The sequence below is a fragment of the Balaenoptera acutorostrata genome, chromosome 14 (assembly GCF_949987535.1).
Source record: "Balaenoptera acutorostrata chromosome 14, mBalAcu1.1, whole genome shotgun sequence".
NCBI lineage: Eukaryota > Metazoa > Chordata > Mammalia > Artiodactyla > Balaenopteridae > Balaenoptera > Balaenoptera acutorostrata.
The window spans coordinates 71,524,448-71,543,728 of record NC_080077.1 but is presented as its reverse complement, the minus strand read 5'-3'; the positions used below and the strand labels follow the sequence as shown (position 1 = coordinate 71,543,728).

Here is a 19,281-nt window from a genome sequence, read left to right as displayed (position 1 = left end):
TTACAATTCTCTATAGGTTAGAGTAACCCCAAGTATTATAGCACATAATCCCTGAAATGTCAGTACCTTGACACAGCAGAAATTGATTTCTTGCTCAGATAATGGTCCAACACAGGAACTCCTGATTGAAAGGTAGCTCTCCTCTATGTGGTGATTTCAGACAGCCTCCTTTGTCTTTTGGTCCTGCCATTCAAGGCCTCATAATCTTCTGAATTCACCCAATGAAAAAAGAAAGCATGGAGAAACACCCCTGCTTTTTTAAAGCATGGCCCAGAAATAATACACATCACTTTTGCTCACATTTCATTGATGAGAAATTATCACAAAATCAAACCCAGGTGCAAGGGAAGGGGGAGAGGAGGATACAAAATATAGTTCTTCATTGGATGGCAACTTGACAGTGATAAACCTAAAGTAAGGAACAAGAAGCACAAGTTTGATGTATAGCTCACCACAAACATCCTCAAACAACAATTTACTAACACCTATTTTGTTCTGGATACCACATTAATAATCAACATATGTGAAGTGACAATAATTAACTACAGTTTACTCACTCAGTCATTCATCAAATGCTTATTGAACTTCTACTTTTTTTTAGGAGGATGAATTAGGAGGTTGGGATTAACATATACACACTAGTATATATAAAATAGATAATCAACAAGGACCTACTGTATACCACAGGGAAGTCTACTTAATACTCTGTAATAACCTATATGGGAGAAGAATCTGAAAAAAAATAGATATATGTATATGTATAACTGTATCAATTTGCTGTATACCTGAAACTAACACAACACTGTAAATCAACTATACTCTAATGTAAAATAAAAATAAAATAAATAAAAGCATAAAAAAGGGAAAAATGAACTTCTACTCTGTGCCACTTGCTAGACTGTGAACTAAGGAAACAAGGACAGTGTTCTCAATCCAGGGCTGAATAGCACTATATTACCCCCAAAGGAAACCAAGTACATTTTTAAGGTTCCATTGCAGAAGCACAAAAAATAGAGACTTCTCTGCTACCTTTTACCCTAAAAGAAAGCTTTTGAGACAGTTTCATCCTTGATATGTCCTTAAAAGGCATTAAAATGGTCATCAAAAGTAAGAACTTGTGGTTTTCCCTTATACTTAAATTGTTCAGCATTTTAAAATTAGACGTAGAAGGAACATAAAAATATTTTTATAATGCCTGAGCCCTCTAAAATCTCAACTTGGTCTTGGATATTTAAAGAAATAACTTTAGGAATGTTAGAAAAGACCTCATAAATGGAATAAGATTTGGGTCCTTGGAAAAAAGTAGGATTCAAATGAGGAGAGAAAATGAAGGAAGGTGTTCCAGGCCAAAGGAACTTGAATAGTGCTGGTCAGTAGACAGCGTTGAGGTACCATTATCGCTAGGAACGATCAATTAACATGAGGGGAGGGGAGGTCCTCTATCAGTCTAGCTTCGCCTGATTTAGAGAAACCAGGTCTATCTTTCCTGGTGAACTGTGAGAACCTCAAGGCAAGGACCATAGTCAACCTTTAGCTCCAATGGTATCTGTCCAATTGTGTCTACTCAGGTTTGGAGAATTGAATAAAATTGAATGTGTGCATCCATTCGTATACAGTATATGTGACATATCTATACCTATCTACGGTATACATTACAACAAGTGGAAACTTTTTAATCATATCTTGACTTCGAAAACCATGTATTGTCAGACTGAGATGGGAGGAAGGTGAATGCTCTTATCTGTCTAGGATTGGAATGCTTCTCACTTGTATCACAAATTAAATTTACTGGAATCTTTTCTTCTCTGTACATTTCTCCTCCTGTCATTGCCTCTTACTTTGTGTGGTAAATATATGTTTCTCCACATAATCTTCACCCCAGAAAACTGCCATTTTCTATTCTATTAGCCCTACACATCTGAAGTATTGGAAAAAATGTTAGTTAAAAATTCATGGTGGCATCCTTCACATGTTGTAGAACAAATTCTGGTAATATTTATTATTTCCAACATCTAGAAGGCTGTTATTTACTATCTGTGCAGTTGTAGAAGGGGAAAAAGTTATATCACTACCTTGCTGTATTTCTTATAAACAATAAAAAAGTAGCATGGAGGGTCACAATTCTATCACTTTTCTCATAAAAGCTGGAATTCATGAACATGGTGATTAGAAGAATTTATTTTTCTCTAGGTAGAACTCGATTGAAATTAGATTGAATCAAAATGATGGTCCTCAAGACATTTTCTGCCATTTGGAAGGACACTGCCTTTTTTTTTAATTCTAGGGAAATAAAAAAATCTTAGCTTTTCAGATACCAATCCAGACTAGTTACTAGTGATTGATCACTAATCAGTCATAACACTCTTGCTTAGTCTGGTTACCACCTCTGAATCCTCAGTCCAGCACTCCAGCAGCCAGGACCCATGAATTGGGGTTTATATGAGGTGAAACTATTTCCTTTTCCTATTATATCTGAAGAACCTCACCTGTAACAGTTTAAAAAGCAAAATATATAATCCTATAATATTTGCAGAGATATCAGTGCCCTTTTAAGTTCTGATTAGTGCTACTAATCCCTATAAACAATTTCAACACTTTGCTGGAAAATAGTGAAATCTAATTAACTGTATTCTAGAAGGGACTGTGGCTCTTAATAGCTTAGCAACTCAGAGGATTCATCAAGAGTAAAAAGAAACATACAAAGTTCCCTTGGCCCCCTTAATAAGCATAATATTGATGAAGGAAAAAGGAAATGAGGCAAAAATTGACAAAGTAAATATTGTGAGTTTGGGAGTCAGATAATATAACTATGGGAAAATCAAAACACATTTACTTTTTGAGGCAAGACAGTCAAATACAAAGTAAACAAACAAATATAGGACCAAGAAAAGGCAAATATATAGGATGCATGCTCCAGCCCCTGCCCACACCCATAGCAGATAACACTTGCCATTCACAGCACTGTCATGCTGAGCTCAGATGCAACCTTAGAAAGTCCAACACAGCAGTCCATGCAGCCGGTGATACAACTGGTACATGAGATGAGGCTTTGTTGTCATTTCCAGTCTTATCTCTGTTGCCAAACTCCAGACTTTATTTGGATCTGACCAGTTTTTCCATTAATGCCCTCTTTCTTTTTCAATCCAGGACATACATTGTATTTAGTTGTCGCATTTCCCATCTCTGGCCTGTGACAATTTCTCACTCTTTGCTTCTCTTTCATGACCTTGATGGTCTTGAGGAGTGCTGGCCAGGTATCCTGCAGAATGACTCCTGATCTTGGTTTGTCTGGTGCTTTTCTCATGTTTAAACTGGGGCTATGGGCTTTTGGAAAGAATACCATGGAGAAGTGCCCTTCTCATTACATCATATCAGAGTATATCATATCCACATGACATCACTGGGGATGTAAACCTTCATCACTTGGTTAAGGTAGTGCTTGCCAGGATTCTCCTCTCCAAAGGTACTATTTTTTCCTTTCTCTACTCTATTTTTTACAATGGTTAGTCACTAAGTCTAGCCTACCCTCAAGTATGGGGAATTAAGCTCCAATTCCTGGAGGTGGGAATATGTACTTATATTTTTTGGAATTCTTCTTTAAGGAAGATATGTGCCTTCAGTACTTATTTATTCAACAATTTATATGTGTATACACTTATGACTCAGTCCTGAGAGGACAGTAGCCTCTTGTTTTGGGGAAATTACCTTTATAAAAGTGCAGCTGATGCTTATTTATTTTTTTAATTAATTTTTATTGGAGTATTGTTGCTTTACAATGTTATGTTAGTTTCTGCTGTACAGCAAAATGAATCAACTATACATATACATATACCCCCTCTTTTTTGGATTTCCTTCCCATTTAGGTCACCACAGAGCACTGAGTAGAGTTCCCTGTGCTATGCAGGGGGTTCTCATTAGTTATCTATTTTATACATAGTAGTGTATATATGTCAATCCCAATCTCCCAATTCATCCCACCTACCCCCTTACCCCCTTGGTATCCATAAGTTTGTTCTCTATGTCTGTGTCTCTATTTCTGCTTTGCAAATAAGTTCATCTGTATCATTTTTCTAGATTCCACATACAAGCGATATTATACAGTATTTATTTTTGCTGATGCTTATTTATATTATTTATTTATGTCAGTATGGACTCATGGATATTTATTTTATTTTCTGGGTTATAATCCAATACTATGTTATTTGTTTCACTGCTCAGATTGTCCCAGCTTTTGCAGTCATTGTCATTGGGAGCTCTTTCAGTTAGCGTCTCTTTTATCAGACTGCTTTCCTTTCTCCTGTATGGACTGGATACATCTCTTTGAAAGGTGATGGGGAAATACAATCTGTCTTGTGAAGTACAGATAAGGTTTTAGTCAATAAACAGTCTCTACTGCGGGCAAATAAAGCTTTTTAATATGAAGGGCACCCGTAGAAGTGTTATTTACTTTTCAGCTGAGAATAATAAAAATGAACTTTATGAAGTGCCTGTCATTTAAGCTAGCTGGTGCTTGAGGTTGTATTAGCAAATTTTTTTAAGTGAAATGACTTTCTTTTGATCCAGCTTAATGACACAACTGAAGTACTCAATTCATCAGAGAAGATCTGGGCTCCTTCCTGTGCTGTGCACACATTTTTCTTTTAAATCTTCTGCAGTGCAGTGTGCCTTTGTACCAGATTCAAGGAAATGAGCATTTAAGCTGCCTGCAGAGCTAAGGTTTCCTACTGAGCTTCCACCTTGGAAAGTATTGCTGTCTCAGACCACTTGGCTCTGCTCCAACCGCCTCCAAGGGCATGTATATAAGAGGGAGGTTTGCAGGTACTTATTTTGGGGGGTTTTTGCTCAACCTACTTTAGGTTGAGAAGCAAGAAATAGTGTGTTGCGGGGCTTCCCTGATGGTGCAGTGGTTAAGAATCTGCCTGCCAATGCAGGGGACACGGGTTCGAGCCCTGGTCCGGGAAGATCCCACATGCCGTGGAGCAACTAAGCCCGTGCGCCACAACTACTGAGCCCACACTCTAGAGCCCGTGAGCCACAACTACTGAGCCCACGTGCTACAACTACTGAAGCCTGTGCGCCTAGAGCCTGTGCTCCACAACAAGAGAAGCCACCGCAATGAGAAGCCCACGCAACGCAATGAAGAGTTGCCCCCGCTCGCTGCAACTAGAGAAAGCACGTGTGCAGCAACAAAGACCCAATGCAGCCAAAAATAAATAAAATAAATTTATAAAAAAAAAGAAAAAAGAAATAGTGTGTTCATAGCTCCTGTCAATGCGTATATCTGGAGTCCCCATCTCCTTCATGGCAAATTTCAGGATTTCTTTGAGTGCCCGAGGGGCACACTTCTTGAAACCGACTCCACGGATGCCTTGTAAATGTTAATAGTGTATTCTCGGGCTTCCCTGGTGGCGCAGTGGTTGAGAATCTGCCTGCCGATGGAGGGGACACGGGTTCGAGCCCTGGTCTGGGAAGATCCCACATGCCGCGGAGCAACTACGCCCGTGAGCCACAACTACTGAGCCTGCGCGTCTGGAGCCTGTGCTCCGCAACAAGAGAGGCCGCTACAGTGAGAGGCCCGCGCACCGCGATGAAGAGTGGCCCCCGCTCGCCGCAACTAGAGAAAGCCCTCGCACAGAAACGAAGACCCAACACAGCCATAAATGAATGAATAAATAAATGAATAAATAAAAATTTGAAAAAAAAAATGGTTAAGATGGTAAATTAAAAAAAAAAAAAAAAAGTGAGTTGAAAAAAAAAAAAAAATAGTGTATTCTCTGGTCACCACCTTGTTGATGGTGGACCGACCCTTGTTCTCGGCACCCTTCTTTGCAGGAGCCATCCTGCTGGTCTGGGGTTGGAAAAGAAGGGCACAAGGGATTGTGGGAGAAGGAAAGCAACATCCTAACCTACCCCTTGATAGGAAGAGAAGTTCTTACCATATATGCTGAGAGGTTATACCTGGAGGAATGTGTATATTGCTAGGAGCTCTTGCTCTATGGGGCTATATCGGGTTTCTGCCCCCTTTTAGAGCTGGGACAAATATCTTAGGGGTATTCTGTTGTCTTTGCCACAGTGCCCAACCCATACCTTCCAGGGCTACAGGCACATCTAACACCAGTGGTAGCCCTGCTTGAGAGATGCCCAGAGCTTTAATCAGCTTCGCTAGTATTTTTGCCTTCTCAAAGGTGGCTTGCTGCTCTGATCCATGTCCCATGCATGCCCTTTCTTTACCAGGCAGTATAGGGATGGCGGCACTGTGCCAGGTGGGGAGTAAAAACCTCCAAAACCCCCAAATCCCTATAAAAACTTGAATTCCTTTCATGTTCTTAGGGGTTGGATGGGTTTGTACATTATCAGTCAAAGCTTCTGGGACAATATACATCTTACCCAAACAAATGGCTCCCAAAAACTTGATGGCAGTGCCTGGGTCTTGAATTTTCTGTGGATTCATTGTCCATCACCTCCACAGAGGTTCCAGCAAAGTCTGCAGAGTGTCTTGCAGCAAAGGCAAGTCCTCATGTGTTAACATTATATCATCAATGTAATGGGCCCATTCTGTTGATGTGGGGAGAACGCCCAATTTGCAACGTCGAAGGGAACTTCCTGACTATAATGGTTTGCCCTCTGTAACCATCGGTGGGATCAGACAGCAGGGGTATTTCATCCATTTCAATGTCAATCACCATAACATCCTCTTCTTCATTCAAATCCCTTTCCCAGGGATTCCACCTCTTAGCATCCCAGTCAGGCTTTGTCCCATGCTTAGACCTTAATCCTAAGCAGCTTGTGCCCTCCTAGCTTTGCAAACCAGCGCACTAAAGTCTCTAACTTCTTACTCTGCTCTCTCACTTTGTCTGCCAGCCCGGAAGCTAGCAGACTAGTGGACACTGCACACCCTTCTCCAACCTCAGCTCTTCTTCCAACTTCTACTTGAGCTTCCGTCTCTAGCTGGGCATAGTGGCCAGTGAACTGCCCACAGTAGAGACTAGCCCACTGTCAGCCCTTCATTTCCCTTCTTTGCTGCAGTGCACCATGCACAGTTCCTCAAACAAGCTCACTAAGCCAGCCAGGGTTCCAGGGTGTCCCCGGATTCACGTGGAGGACCACGAGCATCTAACATACAGGTCACCCTTCCCCACGTAGAGGTCAATGGCCAATTCGGGATTTCCCCCACAGATGCCTCTTTCCCAAAACCCACTTCTCCAGTCTCCTGACTGGCATACCAATTGTTGGTTTGCAAATTCAGGAATTTCCGGAGTGAAATCTGAAATTGGCCTCCATACACAGAGGGCAAGGAGAGGCCAAAGATAGAGGCAGACCACTCCAGGTGGGTAGGTGGGAGGTTTACTAAGCAAGGGAACTTACATATGAGTCTGGTCTCAAGTGTTCACGAGATGAACAGATCTCCACACCTGTCTACCAGAATCTTTAAAGTTTATATGGAAGCCTTAGCTGGATGCAGTCACGTGTACCGTCCAGATGGTCTCAATAACACCTTAATCTCTCAAGGCTGCATCCTTGAAAACAGCTCCCACTGTGGGAACTGTGAGCAGAACATGCATTCCCAGGATGGGGGACAGAGTGAGGAGCCTCCCATTGCTCTGGTCCAGCTCACGGGCAGTCATGTCCTCTGGATGACCTCTCCCAAGATGAACATAAAACCTAAAACTATTAAGCTTCTAAGGAAAATACAAAAAAAAGATCTTTGTGACTTTGAGGTTAGAAAAACCTTCTTTGGACACAGGAAGCTCTAATCGTAAAGAAAACATGGACCACTTAGACTTCATCAAAATTAAAGTTTTCTGCTTTATCAAAAGGCTACATAGAAAAATACAAAGGCAAACCATAGAGCGGAAGAAAATTTTCACAAAACATTGTTCTGACAAAAGAATTGTGTCCAGAATATATAAACATCTCCTGAAACTACGTACTCTGTTTCACTTGAATTTTTACAATGATAACGTTTTCCTGTTATGAGTATAGTAACTCATAATAACCACATGTCATGTCCCAGTCGTAATTAAAATAAATAAATAAGAAAAAGAGAATAAAGCACACCACACACTGGAATCTCCTCTCCCTCTTCCTTTGCGCCCACTAAAGGTCAAATTGAGAAACGTACTACTATCCACCCTTCCTTTCCCCTGGACAGGCAAAGAAAATTCTTTACGAAGGCTGAGGAAGTGGATTTAACAAACAATTACGGAGATAAAATTAGTAATATGAAGGCAAGTTGTCACTCCTGAAATAACAAAAAGAAATTGGCGCATACTGAGGGTTTTTTTCATGATTCGAAGAAATTGGGGCAAAATGAAAACAATCAAAGAAGAGATGAAACGAATATTTATAGCAAGTTATCTAAAACCAATAGAAGACTAGATAAGAAGGTAAAATTCAAAAGGAGTTGAGTGTGCTCATAACTCTGGTGACTGGTGCTCTGACCATCACTGGGATAATATAAATCAGAGGCTCTGAAGCATCTCGGTAAATGGAAGCAGCATACACTGAGCTGTTTGGTTTAGAGTGATTCTCTCCTATTCATAATTCTAACGAAAAACTATTTAAGTATGGCTTTGGACTGCACTGGTATTTTCCATGTCATAATTAGAGCAGAAACTGAAAGTTACAAACCCCCCAAGATGTTCCTGCATCAACTCCCGGTAGGATATGTCTGGTTTTAGCTACGATTACTGCAGTTAATTTTCCATTCCAGGGGACTAATGAAATTTGGTGTGTTGCTATCACTATTTGCCTTGGTTCTGCAGAATGTGTTTTGACTGAAGTGTTATTAGAGTCCCTCCCCCAGCACTACGTGAGAAGCTAAAGATGCTTAAGAGATTTTCAGGTGCTATGTAACAAGCTCTGTTCTAATTAGAAATCATACTACCTCCTAAGGAGTTGGTAGTGATTATCAACTGTGTTATTTTCTTAAAAAGGTAAAAGGAAGCCAAGACAATTGAGGTTGGGTCATTTCCTGAGTATGGCTGTATCTCTGGCCCCTTCACCGCCCCCAACATGATCCCTTAAATTGCTCAGGGAATTCTACTTACCTGGTGTCCCAAGGCCCCACTGACTGACTCGAGCCTCCTCCTTACGGCTTTCCTGCTTCCTCTTTTACATTTCACCCACTCCACAAATGCTCCCCATCCCAATACAAAGGATACTGAATGTAGCAGTAAAGAAAACTATGAACAGCCTGGTTTAAAAAGACAACCTCTCATCTTAAAAAGAAAACAACCCTGACTCCACATTTCCCTCCACATCCACCAACTTATTTTTCTGCTCCCCTTTTCAGTAAACTCCACCACGGCACCAGATGACTCTTGTCAAGGTCATGGATGTCACCCGGACTGCCCAGCCCATCTACAGTCTGTCAGCAGTGCTTACACAGTGGATCACGCTCTCTTACTTAATACGCTTCCTTCACATGGTCGTGGCATGGAATTCTCTCTCCTCATTCTCCTCCACCTCAGGAGCTTTTCTTGTCCACTGATCTGCAGGTTCCTCCTTACCTACCTGATTTTTTTAAACAGTGAAGAGCTCCAAAGCCCAGTTCTCCACACTTGTTCAATTTATCATCACCACCCCCAGGGGATCTTACCCAGCCATCTGAAAGAATGTGTTACATGTGTTGCTATGGAACAAACTTCAACATACATTGTTAAATGAAAACAGATGAAAGATGGCAAGTTGGATGTGTGCAGGAGTTTAGGGTGGCTGACGATACAAGGATACAAAACGTCTACTCAGAAAGGCTCAGGCACAAATAAACCAGGAAGTCACATTAAAGAGCTGACAATGCAGTCCCCTCAAACAGTAATGTTTTTACTAAGTTAACTAGAAATTAAATTTAATTTAAAGCTAAAAAGATGAATCAGGCATACATCCTACCCTCCAGAAATGTATAGTCTGCTGAGGGCAATGAAAAATAAATAGTTACAAAATAAGGAGCAAAATGGTGTTACCCGAGAAATGACAAGTAGGAGTTATGGGAGCTCAGCTAAATAGAGCAGCTTTTAAAAGCTCTATGAAGCTGAAATGATTCTGATTTTTTTTTTTTTACTGCACACTTTCAAAATTAATGCATTTCCTAATTGCCTCTATAATCAAGTTGAAATTTCTAAAGTTATCTGTCCCTTATTCATGCTACTATATGCTCTTAATCTTACAATCAGAGTGGAAAAGCCTTTTTACTGAGAACTACTCTATCCCACAAACCTCAAGAACCCGAGAAACACATAGCTAAGGATTAATATTTGGAGAAAAAACAACTTTATTTCATTTTATTAAACAGAAAGAGGTCAAAATGGAGAGATAAAGACATAAAACACCGGGAAAAATGTAGAGAAGTTGCCCCAAGCAGCTAGTAGATGGCTTAGCTGGGATCTGAACCCATGTCTGTCTGATTCCAGAGCCCATATTCTTTCAGTTTTATAGCCTGGTCTCAAATATACATGCACATTTAAACTGATTATAAAAGGAGGGAAAGGTACCAGCGGAGAAAAAAATATTCCATTTACAAGAAATAAGGAGTTGTTGATGGCACAAGTCCCCTGAAAGAACTAGAGAAACACAAGACATTCAAAAGTGGACTTTTGAAGTACATCCAGGGACTTCCCTGGCCGTCCAGTGGTTAAGACTCCGTGCTCCCACTGCAGGGGGCATGGGTTCGATCCCTGGTTGGGGAAACTAAGATCCCACATGCAGTGCCATGCAGCCAAAAAAAGGAGGAAAAAAAGTAGGTACATCCACAGAAACAATGTAAAACATCATAGAAACAGAGAGGCAGAAGAAAGATACAGACTATCTTAAAAATAACTGCCTCATTTCTGATCTTTAGGGAAATCATCATTATTTTCTTTCATTTTCTGTGTCTAAAAGATAAATGATCCTCATTTACCCTCTTCTTGGTTTTTGCCCTATAAACAGGAGAAATTAAATTTAGAGCTAAATCTCATCCAGGCTGGAGATTTTGTTCCCTGCCCACTGCCTTCCAGTTTCCACTTCATCCAAAGACCTCTACCCACCTTCACTCCCATTTCACACATGTCTCAGCGGCTCTTGCCCTCATCCTCTGCTGAAGTCATTATGTCTGTTGGGCCTAATCCACAACAATCTATGTCCCTTCTTAAAACTGCTGAAACACCAGTATTTCTTTGAAGTTTTCCTGGACCTAATGTCATAGAGTCAAATCAGAGGATTTGATCTGTGTTCTAACCAATAGTCATTAGCCATGAATATTCCTATGCAGATTTTGACTGACTTATTCTCATGAATATACACTTGTATTTGACTTTACTTTTTAAAAATTCCTTACAGCTATGCATTCAGTAAATGTCACTGACTATCTCATTGACTGCCCAGCTCAATGACAGTGTTCCAGTAGACAGGTGACAAGACAGATAGGTAGTTAGAAAGATGATAGATAGATAGATGGATAGATAAACACAAATGTTAACCAAAACTAAACACATTATAAAAAATATAGAGATCTTTGAGCTTGGTGATAATTCTGTTTCACAGTCAATTTACTGTATTACTCTGAGAACAATTTGCCATAAGCATCAAAGTAACGTTATATGCTTTTTTTTCTCTTTTCTCCAGAGAAATGCACAGTGGGATATGTAAAATGTCAGAAATAATTAGACGAAATTGCACAATCCCATTGTGACACTAAAATATCTCTGAAGTTAAATATTTGCTGTGAAACTTTAAAATCTGGTTTGAAGGCTTCTTATTATAAACAATATAATTTTTCCTTTAATGTAATGGTCCCAGAATTTTTAAAGCGTGATATTATGTGAATATATGTCTCCAAGTGTAAAAAGCCTTATAAATGTAAATGAGACAGTAATTTGGGTGGCAAGATAGACTTAAAATTTGATAATGTCTTCCTCATACAGAGTTTGGGAACTTTAAAAAAAAGTAGCATCTGAATAATAATGTAAAGATGAAGTTTATTAGTGAATATAACAAAAAAGAAACAGACTCACAGATATAGAGAACAAACTAGTGGTTACCAGTGGGGAGAGGGAAAGGAGGAGGGGCTGTATGGGGGTAGAGGATTAAGAAGTATACATAATAGATTGTATTATGTATAGAATCTATTATGTATAAAATAAGCTACAAAGATATATTGTACAGCACAGGGACTATAGCCAATACTTTATAGTAACTATAAATAGAGTATAACCTTTAAAAATTGTGAATCACGGGACTTCCCTGGAGGTCCAGTGGTTAAGACTCCACGCTTCCACTACAACGGGCACGGGTTCAATCCCTGGTCAGGGAAAAAAGATCCCACATGCCGCACTGACAAAAAAAAAAAATTGTGAATCACTATATTGTACACCTCTATCTTATATAATATTGTACATCAACTATACTTCAATTTTTAAAAAAGATGACGATTACATTCAAAGAAGAAAAAAATTATATCAAAAATATGTAAAGATTTTATGAATACCAAAATACTGTCATTTTGTCTTCCAGGTAAAAGAATATGGCTTTTTTTCTTTAATATCTTTATTGGAGTATCATTTCTTTACAATGGTGTATTAGTTTCTGCTGTATAACAAAGTGAATCAGTTATACATATACATATATCCCCATATCTCCTCCTTCTTGTGTCTCCCTCCCACCCTCCCTATCCCACCGCTCTAGGTGGTCACAAAGCACTGAGCTGATCTCCCTGTGCTATGCGGCTGCTTCCCACTAGCTATCTATTTTACGTTTGGTAGTGTATATATGTCCATGAAGAATATGGCTTTTTCATTCATTAACCAGTAGCATACTATTTTCCAGGAACCCTCCATTCAGAAGAAATGCTGTGGTGCTTCCCTTTACCCACACGAAATGGAACCCAAGACACTATGCAGCTGAAGAAAAAATTACCGCCTCCTTACAAATGAGAGATTTTCAAGTCTACATAGTTTCCAACTGCAGGAAAATAACCATCAGCTTCTCCACAGTGTAGATTAGAACAGGGGAAAATGAACATTACTAACTGTACCCCAGAAGCCAGTGTGGCTGTGAGACCCAAGACCATCACTGAGAAGATGCTCATTTCCATGACTCTGGTGCTCATCACCACCCTGACCATGCTGCTAAACTCGGCCGTGATCATGGCCATCTGCACCACCAAGAAGCTCCACCAGCCTGCCAACTACCTGATCTGTTCTCTGGCTGTGACAGACCTCCTGGTGGCCATGCTCGTCATGCCCTTGAGCATCATGTACATCGTCATGGACAGCTGGAAGCTGGGGTACTTCATCTGCGAGGTGTGGCTGAGTGTGGACATGACCTGCTGCACCTGCTCCATCCTTCATCTCTGTGTGATTGCCCTGGACAGGTACTGGGCCATCACCAACGCTATTGAGTATGCCAGGAAGAGGACCGCCAAGAGGGCCGGGCTGATGATCCTCACAGTCTGGAGCATCTCCATCTTCATCTCCATGCCCCCTCTCTTCTGGAGGAGCCACCGCCAACTCAGCCTGCCCCCTAGTCAGTGCACCATCCAGCACGACCACATCATCTACACCATTTACTCCACACTTGGGGCATTTTACATCCCCTTGACTTTGATACTGATTCTCTATTACCGGATTTACCGTGCAGCCAAGAGCCTTTACCAGAAAAGAGGATCAAGCCGGCACTTAAGCAACAGAAGCACGGATAGCCAAAATTCGTTCGCCAGTTGTAAACTGACACAGACTTTCTGTGTGTCTGACTTCTCCACCTCAGACCCTCCCACAGAGTTTGAAAAGATCCACACCTCCATCCGGATCCCTCCCTTTGCCCGTGACCTAGATAACCCGGGAGAACGCCAGCAAATCTCCAGTACCAGGGAGCGCAAGGCAGCACGTATCCTCGGACTGATTTTGGGTGCATTCATCTTGTCCTGGCTGCCATTCTTCATCAAAGAGCTGATTGTAGGTCTGAGCATCTACACCGTGTCCTCTGAAGTGGCCGATTTTTTGACATGGCTTGGTTATGTTAATTCTCTGATCAACCCTCTGCTCTACACAAGTTTTAATGAAGACTTTAAGCTGGCTTTCAAAAAGCTTATTCGGTGCCGAGAACATACTTAGATTGTAAAAAGCCAGAAGGCATGACTTTTACCAGCCTCGTGAGTGCACGGGGGTAAGGGGTGCAACTTATTAATTCTTGAACATAGTTGGTTCAGGAGGTTTGTAAGTATGTGTGGTCTTGGTTTTTGTTTGTTTGTTTTCTGTTTCGTTTGAGGCTTGTTATTGGGTGTGCTGTTTTCTACCTCTGGTCTTATTTGTGGTACCTACTTGCAAATAAACACTATCATACAAAAACAGAAATTTCACAGGAGTAATAATAAGGTAAAATAGTAAATACTTTTTACTTTTTTAGCCATTTCAGTTAACCCTGCGATTAAAGAATACCAAAATAAATCTTCATTTGGAGAATTTCTTATTACTTATAAATCAAATATCTGATAACTTGCCCTGGTGTGTGGCATTAATTCTGAGCATATGGATCCAGATGCTTACCGATTCCAGTGGAAATTGCATGACCACATACAGCAGTAAAAGAAAAAAAAGTGGTGTGCTGTCATCTACTGCTTGCAGACCTGATCTAAAGCCACTTATTATGATTACATGGCCCACTCCTTTCCAGCACAAATAGTACAGCTGGCATGTCTTCTTAGTTCATGATTAAATACACATCCTCATTCTCTAAAAAGAACTTGGAATGAATGTACTGGCACTTTCCTAGGTCTTTGACTATGAATGTGAAACATAAGCAAATAGTATTATAAAACAATCATGGAAATTGGTCATTTTGTTGCTATTTAACCTGACAGACACATTGGGCCTCCCCCAGTTCTAAGAAGTGTCCCAGCTAAGCCTCGAGTACACTCTCCCATTCTAGCAGGATTAAGGTGTGAGTACAAGTCAAATTTGGAGAACTTTTACAGCAGCATTAAGCTGCTGAACCCATTAAGGGGTGCAGGGGGGATCAAATGAGAGAATATATTACCTGAAGAACTTTGTTGGAGACTGTTGCTCATTAAGTTACCAGCTGTGCACTTGGAAAAAAAATTAAAAATTGAAAATCTGTGTTTACAGCAAAGGCCACCCACTAGCAAATGAGTATGAAATTGTGTCTCCTGGAATCCCTATAGCTTCCATACTGGACTGCAGACTGGGGCCAGGAGGCTGCAGGCGGGACCCAAGGCCACACAGTGCGTGGCCAACTTGGACTGATGGCTCTGGTCATATGGTGGAGCTCATCACTGAGTCAAGAGTGATGACAGAAGGGACTGAAAGTGTGTAAGTTCTTGGACACTCCTCAGTAAGTGACTGTTCTAGACCTCTGCTCCTCACCTCTCATCCACAGCCTCTCCCACCTCTTCACTCCCCCCAGATCACGTATCTTCTTTGTTTGTTGAGAAGACATTGCTTTGCCCCCTGCCCACTTCCACCTCCATGTTTTACCCCTTAATTCTATCCCCTCTCAAATTTTCTGTAATCTTGCTACTTTCCTCTCTCTCTCTCTCTCTCTTTCTCTCCCTCCCTCCCACCATCCCTTCCTCTCCCCACTCTTCTTTAATCTCACCCATCACTTTGCTCAAGTCTCTTAGACATTAGAACCAACATCCTCTGGCCCTACTTCCCCTTCTAGCTCCTGCTCCATCACATTCCACACTCTCCCATCTGAGTCTCCCCAGTCATCAACCTGCTCGTTCTACCTCCACTTCTCCCCTTCCACTAACTTTTCTCTCCTTTGCCATCTGGGTATGCCCCTCCCAGTTCCCCCAAAACTGATCTCCCAAAGGATATCGGCGACTTGCCAATGGGCAAATCCAGTGTCCTTTCCTCTGTCCTTATCTACTTCCCACTCTCATCAGTTAAAACAGCTAACCACCCCTTTCTTGTTTAAGCCCATGCCTTCCAGGATCCCTTTACTAACCTGGTCCTCCAGCTACCTTCTCATTCTTTGCCTCCTTTTCTTCATCCTAGGGGTTTATCCTCAGCTCTCACCTCCTGTATATTCATACTCCACCCCAACCTCCATCATTTCCACAAATAGTTCCATGCCTGAGGCTCTAAAATGTGTGTCTTTAATTCTGATCTCTCTCTTTCTCAAACCCTAGACCCATGAATTATGTCTGGTGAACATCTCCCTACTAACACTCTATTGGTGCCTCAAACACAGCCTTTCTAAACTGAACTCATGATCATTTCCCACACTCATACCTTCTCCTTTTCCACCTTCTCAATCTCAGATAACAGGATTACTATGCTTTTTATCATTCACATTAGGTAAATGAGATTCTCTCTCTTTGTGGCTTGTCTCCCACATCCAGATAGTATAAAAGTCTTATCCATTTACCTCTGTAGCAATGTTTGTATATGCACCCCTCTTCTCCAATAACTTGGTCCTCTGCCCTGGACCAATCTTCTTATCTGATCCACCTACCTCTGGACCCCTCACCTGCAACTCTGCCCCTGCACACCTGCCAGATACATATTCCTAGAACAGTGGTTCTCAAAGCAACATCTCCAGACCAGCATCGTCAGTATCACCTGGGAACTTGTTAGAAATGCAAAGTCTAGGGCCCCACTGAAGACCTACCACGTCAGAAATTCTAAGGCGGGTGGGGGGGGGCATCCATCTCTATATTAACAAGCCCTCCAGGAGATTCTGGTGCATGCTAAAGCCTGAGATTCAGTCTCCTAGAATGTCCTGTTGATTTCTAACTTCAGTGCTCAAAATCCCTTAGTATTTTCCCACCAGTACAAAATAAATTAAAATTCCTAAATATAACATTCAAGTCTTCTTCACTATGTGGCCTCAAACCACATTTCCAGAATTAAGTCTCAGCACTTCTTCTCACCCAACTTATATTCCAGAAAAGTCTGGAGATTTCCTGTTTTCTGAGCTCGCCTAACATTTGTCCCCACTGCTCCAGAAACCTGACCCCCTGGCTTCCCATCTTTCTTCTCCATGTCCTTCATCATGGAGTGCAAATGCAATCTCTTCTGCAAAGCCTTCCTGAGGTCCTCCTTCCTTCTCTGTCATGTGAAAGTCCTCTCTCCCAGCTCTATGCTCCCACAGAACCTCACTGGGATCTCTATTATTATATGCATCCTATCTTGTAGTGCACTTGTTTGTATATTTCTTCTGTCTGCTATAGTAGATTGTGAGCTCCTTGAGGGCAGGAACTGTGTCTGTTTCATCTCTGTATCCCCAGGGCCTCCTAGAGTGTTTTACACACAGTAGGCACTCAATAAATGTTCCCAGAAAAGAAATGTAAATGTGCAATGTTCTCTCAGTGAGAAAACCAAACTTTTAAAATCCCATGATGTAATAACACACTTCCTTTTTCTTTAAAACTTACCCTATCATTCCCATCTTTGTTCAAAAACTGCTAGGAATGCTTCCACATGGAAAGAAAATGGATTTCTCTCTCCACTGAATATATGAATGTCCTTTCCTGGTTAGGATTCAAGCTAAGCTGCTCTCAAAGAAGAGACCCCCAAGTATAGTAGTTCAAACAAGATAGTTTCTTTCTCTCTCACATGACAGTCAAGAGGTAGGAGGGCAGCCCAGAGTGAGCAGGAGACACTGCTCCACGATGTTCTCCAGGGACTCAGGTCTTTCCATTTTGTGGCTCTGCCGTCCCCTCAAGGCTTGTCCTCATCTGCATGGCCAAAGCTGACTCACCATCACATCCACGTTCCAGTCCATAGAACAGAGGAGAGAGAAATGGAGAGCAAACAATTTCCTTTTAAGGAAGTCATGTGTTAATTGCACACATTTACCTCTCCTTATCGTCCATTGACAATAACTTGGTCACACGGCCACACCAAGCTATAAAAGAGAATAAGAGGGTGAATCTCTAGTTGGGCAACCATGTGCCTTGCTAAAAGTGAGAACTTTATAATAAAAGGAAGCAGGGGAGAATGGATACAAGGGGCTAATGAACAGTCTTTTCCACAAGGGGATATTGGTTTCTGTATGTGCAGCTCAAATATTACAAGGCAAGTCAGACAGCTGTCCAGCTAATGGTGATCTATGTACCAGGATCTTGAGATTTAAATTACAGGTGATTTAACTGAGATTGTGCCTATGCTGAAAATCTAGTATTTATCATGACTGTAATGTCTATAATATCTAAAAACTATATGGGCAACTTGCTTTCTTATCACCCCCCATATGTCATCATTGAAAATTCTTGGCGATTATAAGAGTTTAAAATTTTTAAGAGTCTAAAGAAATAAAAACAAAGAAGCAGAAGCATAACTAATTTTCACTTACTCATTTTCACTAACTAGATAAATTTCATTTCTAATTTACTAGATAAATCCTAATTAAATATATTTTCTCATACCTACCCACCTCTGCCCTTAGCAAAGAATCTGTATATGTTTCCTAGTATAAATCAAACCTGTTGAAAAAAATTCTGTTGTTTGGTTTACTCATTTAACTGATAGGGCTAGCTGCTATTGACCACTATTGCCCCTTTAAATTAAAGCTTGAGTGAAGTAACAGTACCTTCTGATATGGTTGGTGTTTCTAGGGTAAACATTAGCAGATTAAAAGTAAAACCCAGGGGTGACATTTCAATCACCTCCATTAACTAATAAATTAGGACTTCCTGGTTTGTGTACTTGGTAAAAGAATTCTTGGACATGTCACTCCCTTGGAGACCTGGTAGATGCTTTGGTTGTAACTGGTGTCAGTAAGTACCCCTAGTAGCACTGCTACTACTACCTGCTTTGAATAACTGTATAGGCTTTCCACACTTATGAACTTCAGTTTGCAAACTCTGATAATTGTGTACAAGGTCAGCTGCAGAGCAACATCCAGCAACTAACTCTGCTGGTTTCCTGCACAAGTCATTTTAGTTTCGACCATCACGTTGGTCTTAGTCTACTCATGTGTGTTTGCTTATTTGCTGTGTTTGCTTAATTTTTAAGGCCTTCTACACATAGCTTCATTATGTACAGTATTTACAAAAACAGTGAGAACATTAGAAAAAAACAGCAAAAAGGAGTATATGACTACAATAGAAATACAAATAAAAGTAATTTTTAAATTAAAAGTGATGAGACAGTGACAACCATTGCATATGAGAATGGGATGAAATCTTTTTCAGTTTACAAGGGCCACCAAGAGCAACATGTGAAAAGGCACTGTGCCTAAAATTATCAACTATAATCAGCAGGAAATAAGGAAAAGTGATTAATGAGATGGGAACATGTCTGAGCATCACACAGTGGTTCTAAGAGGTATTTGGGA

The 19,281-nt window shown here is 40.8% G+C and overlaps 1 protein-coding gene across 1 annotated transcript in view; it reads left to right on the top strand.

Moving 5' to 3' along the window:
- The window catches only part of HTR1E (5-hydroxytryptamine receptor 1E), a 79,489-nt gene extending 64,693 nt beyond the window's left edge, over positions 1-14,796 (top strand). The window contains exon 2 of the mRNA XM_007195920.2: positions 12,805-14,796. Within this exon, the coding sequence (XP_007195982.2) occupies positions 12,993-14,090 (1,098 nt within the window). The 5' untranslated portion in view covers positions 12,805-12,992 and the 3' untranslated portion in view covers positions 14,091-14,796. The remainder of the gene's footprint in view (positions 1-12,804) is intronic.
- The last annotated feature ends 4,485 nt before the right edge of the window (positions 14,797-19,281 follow it).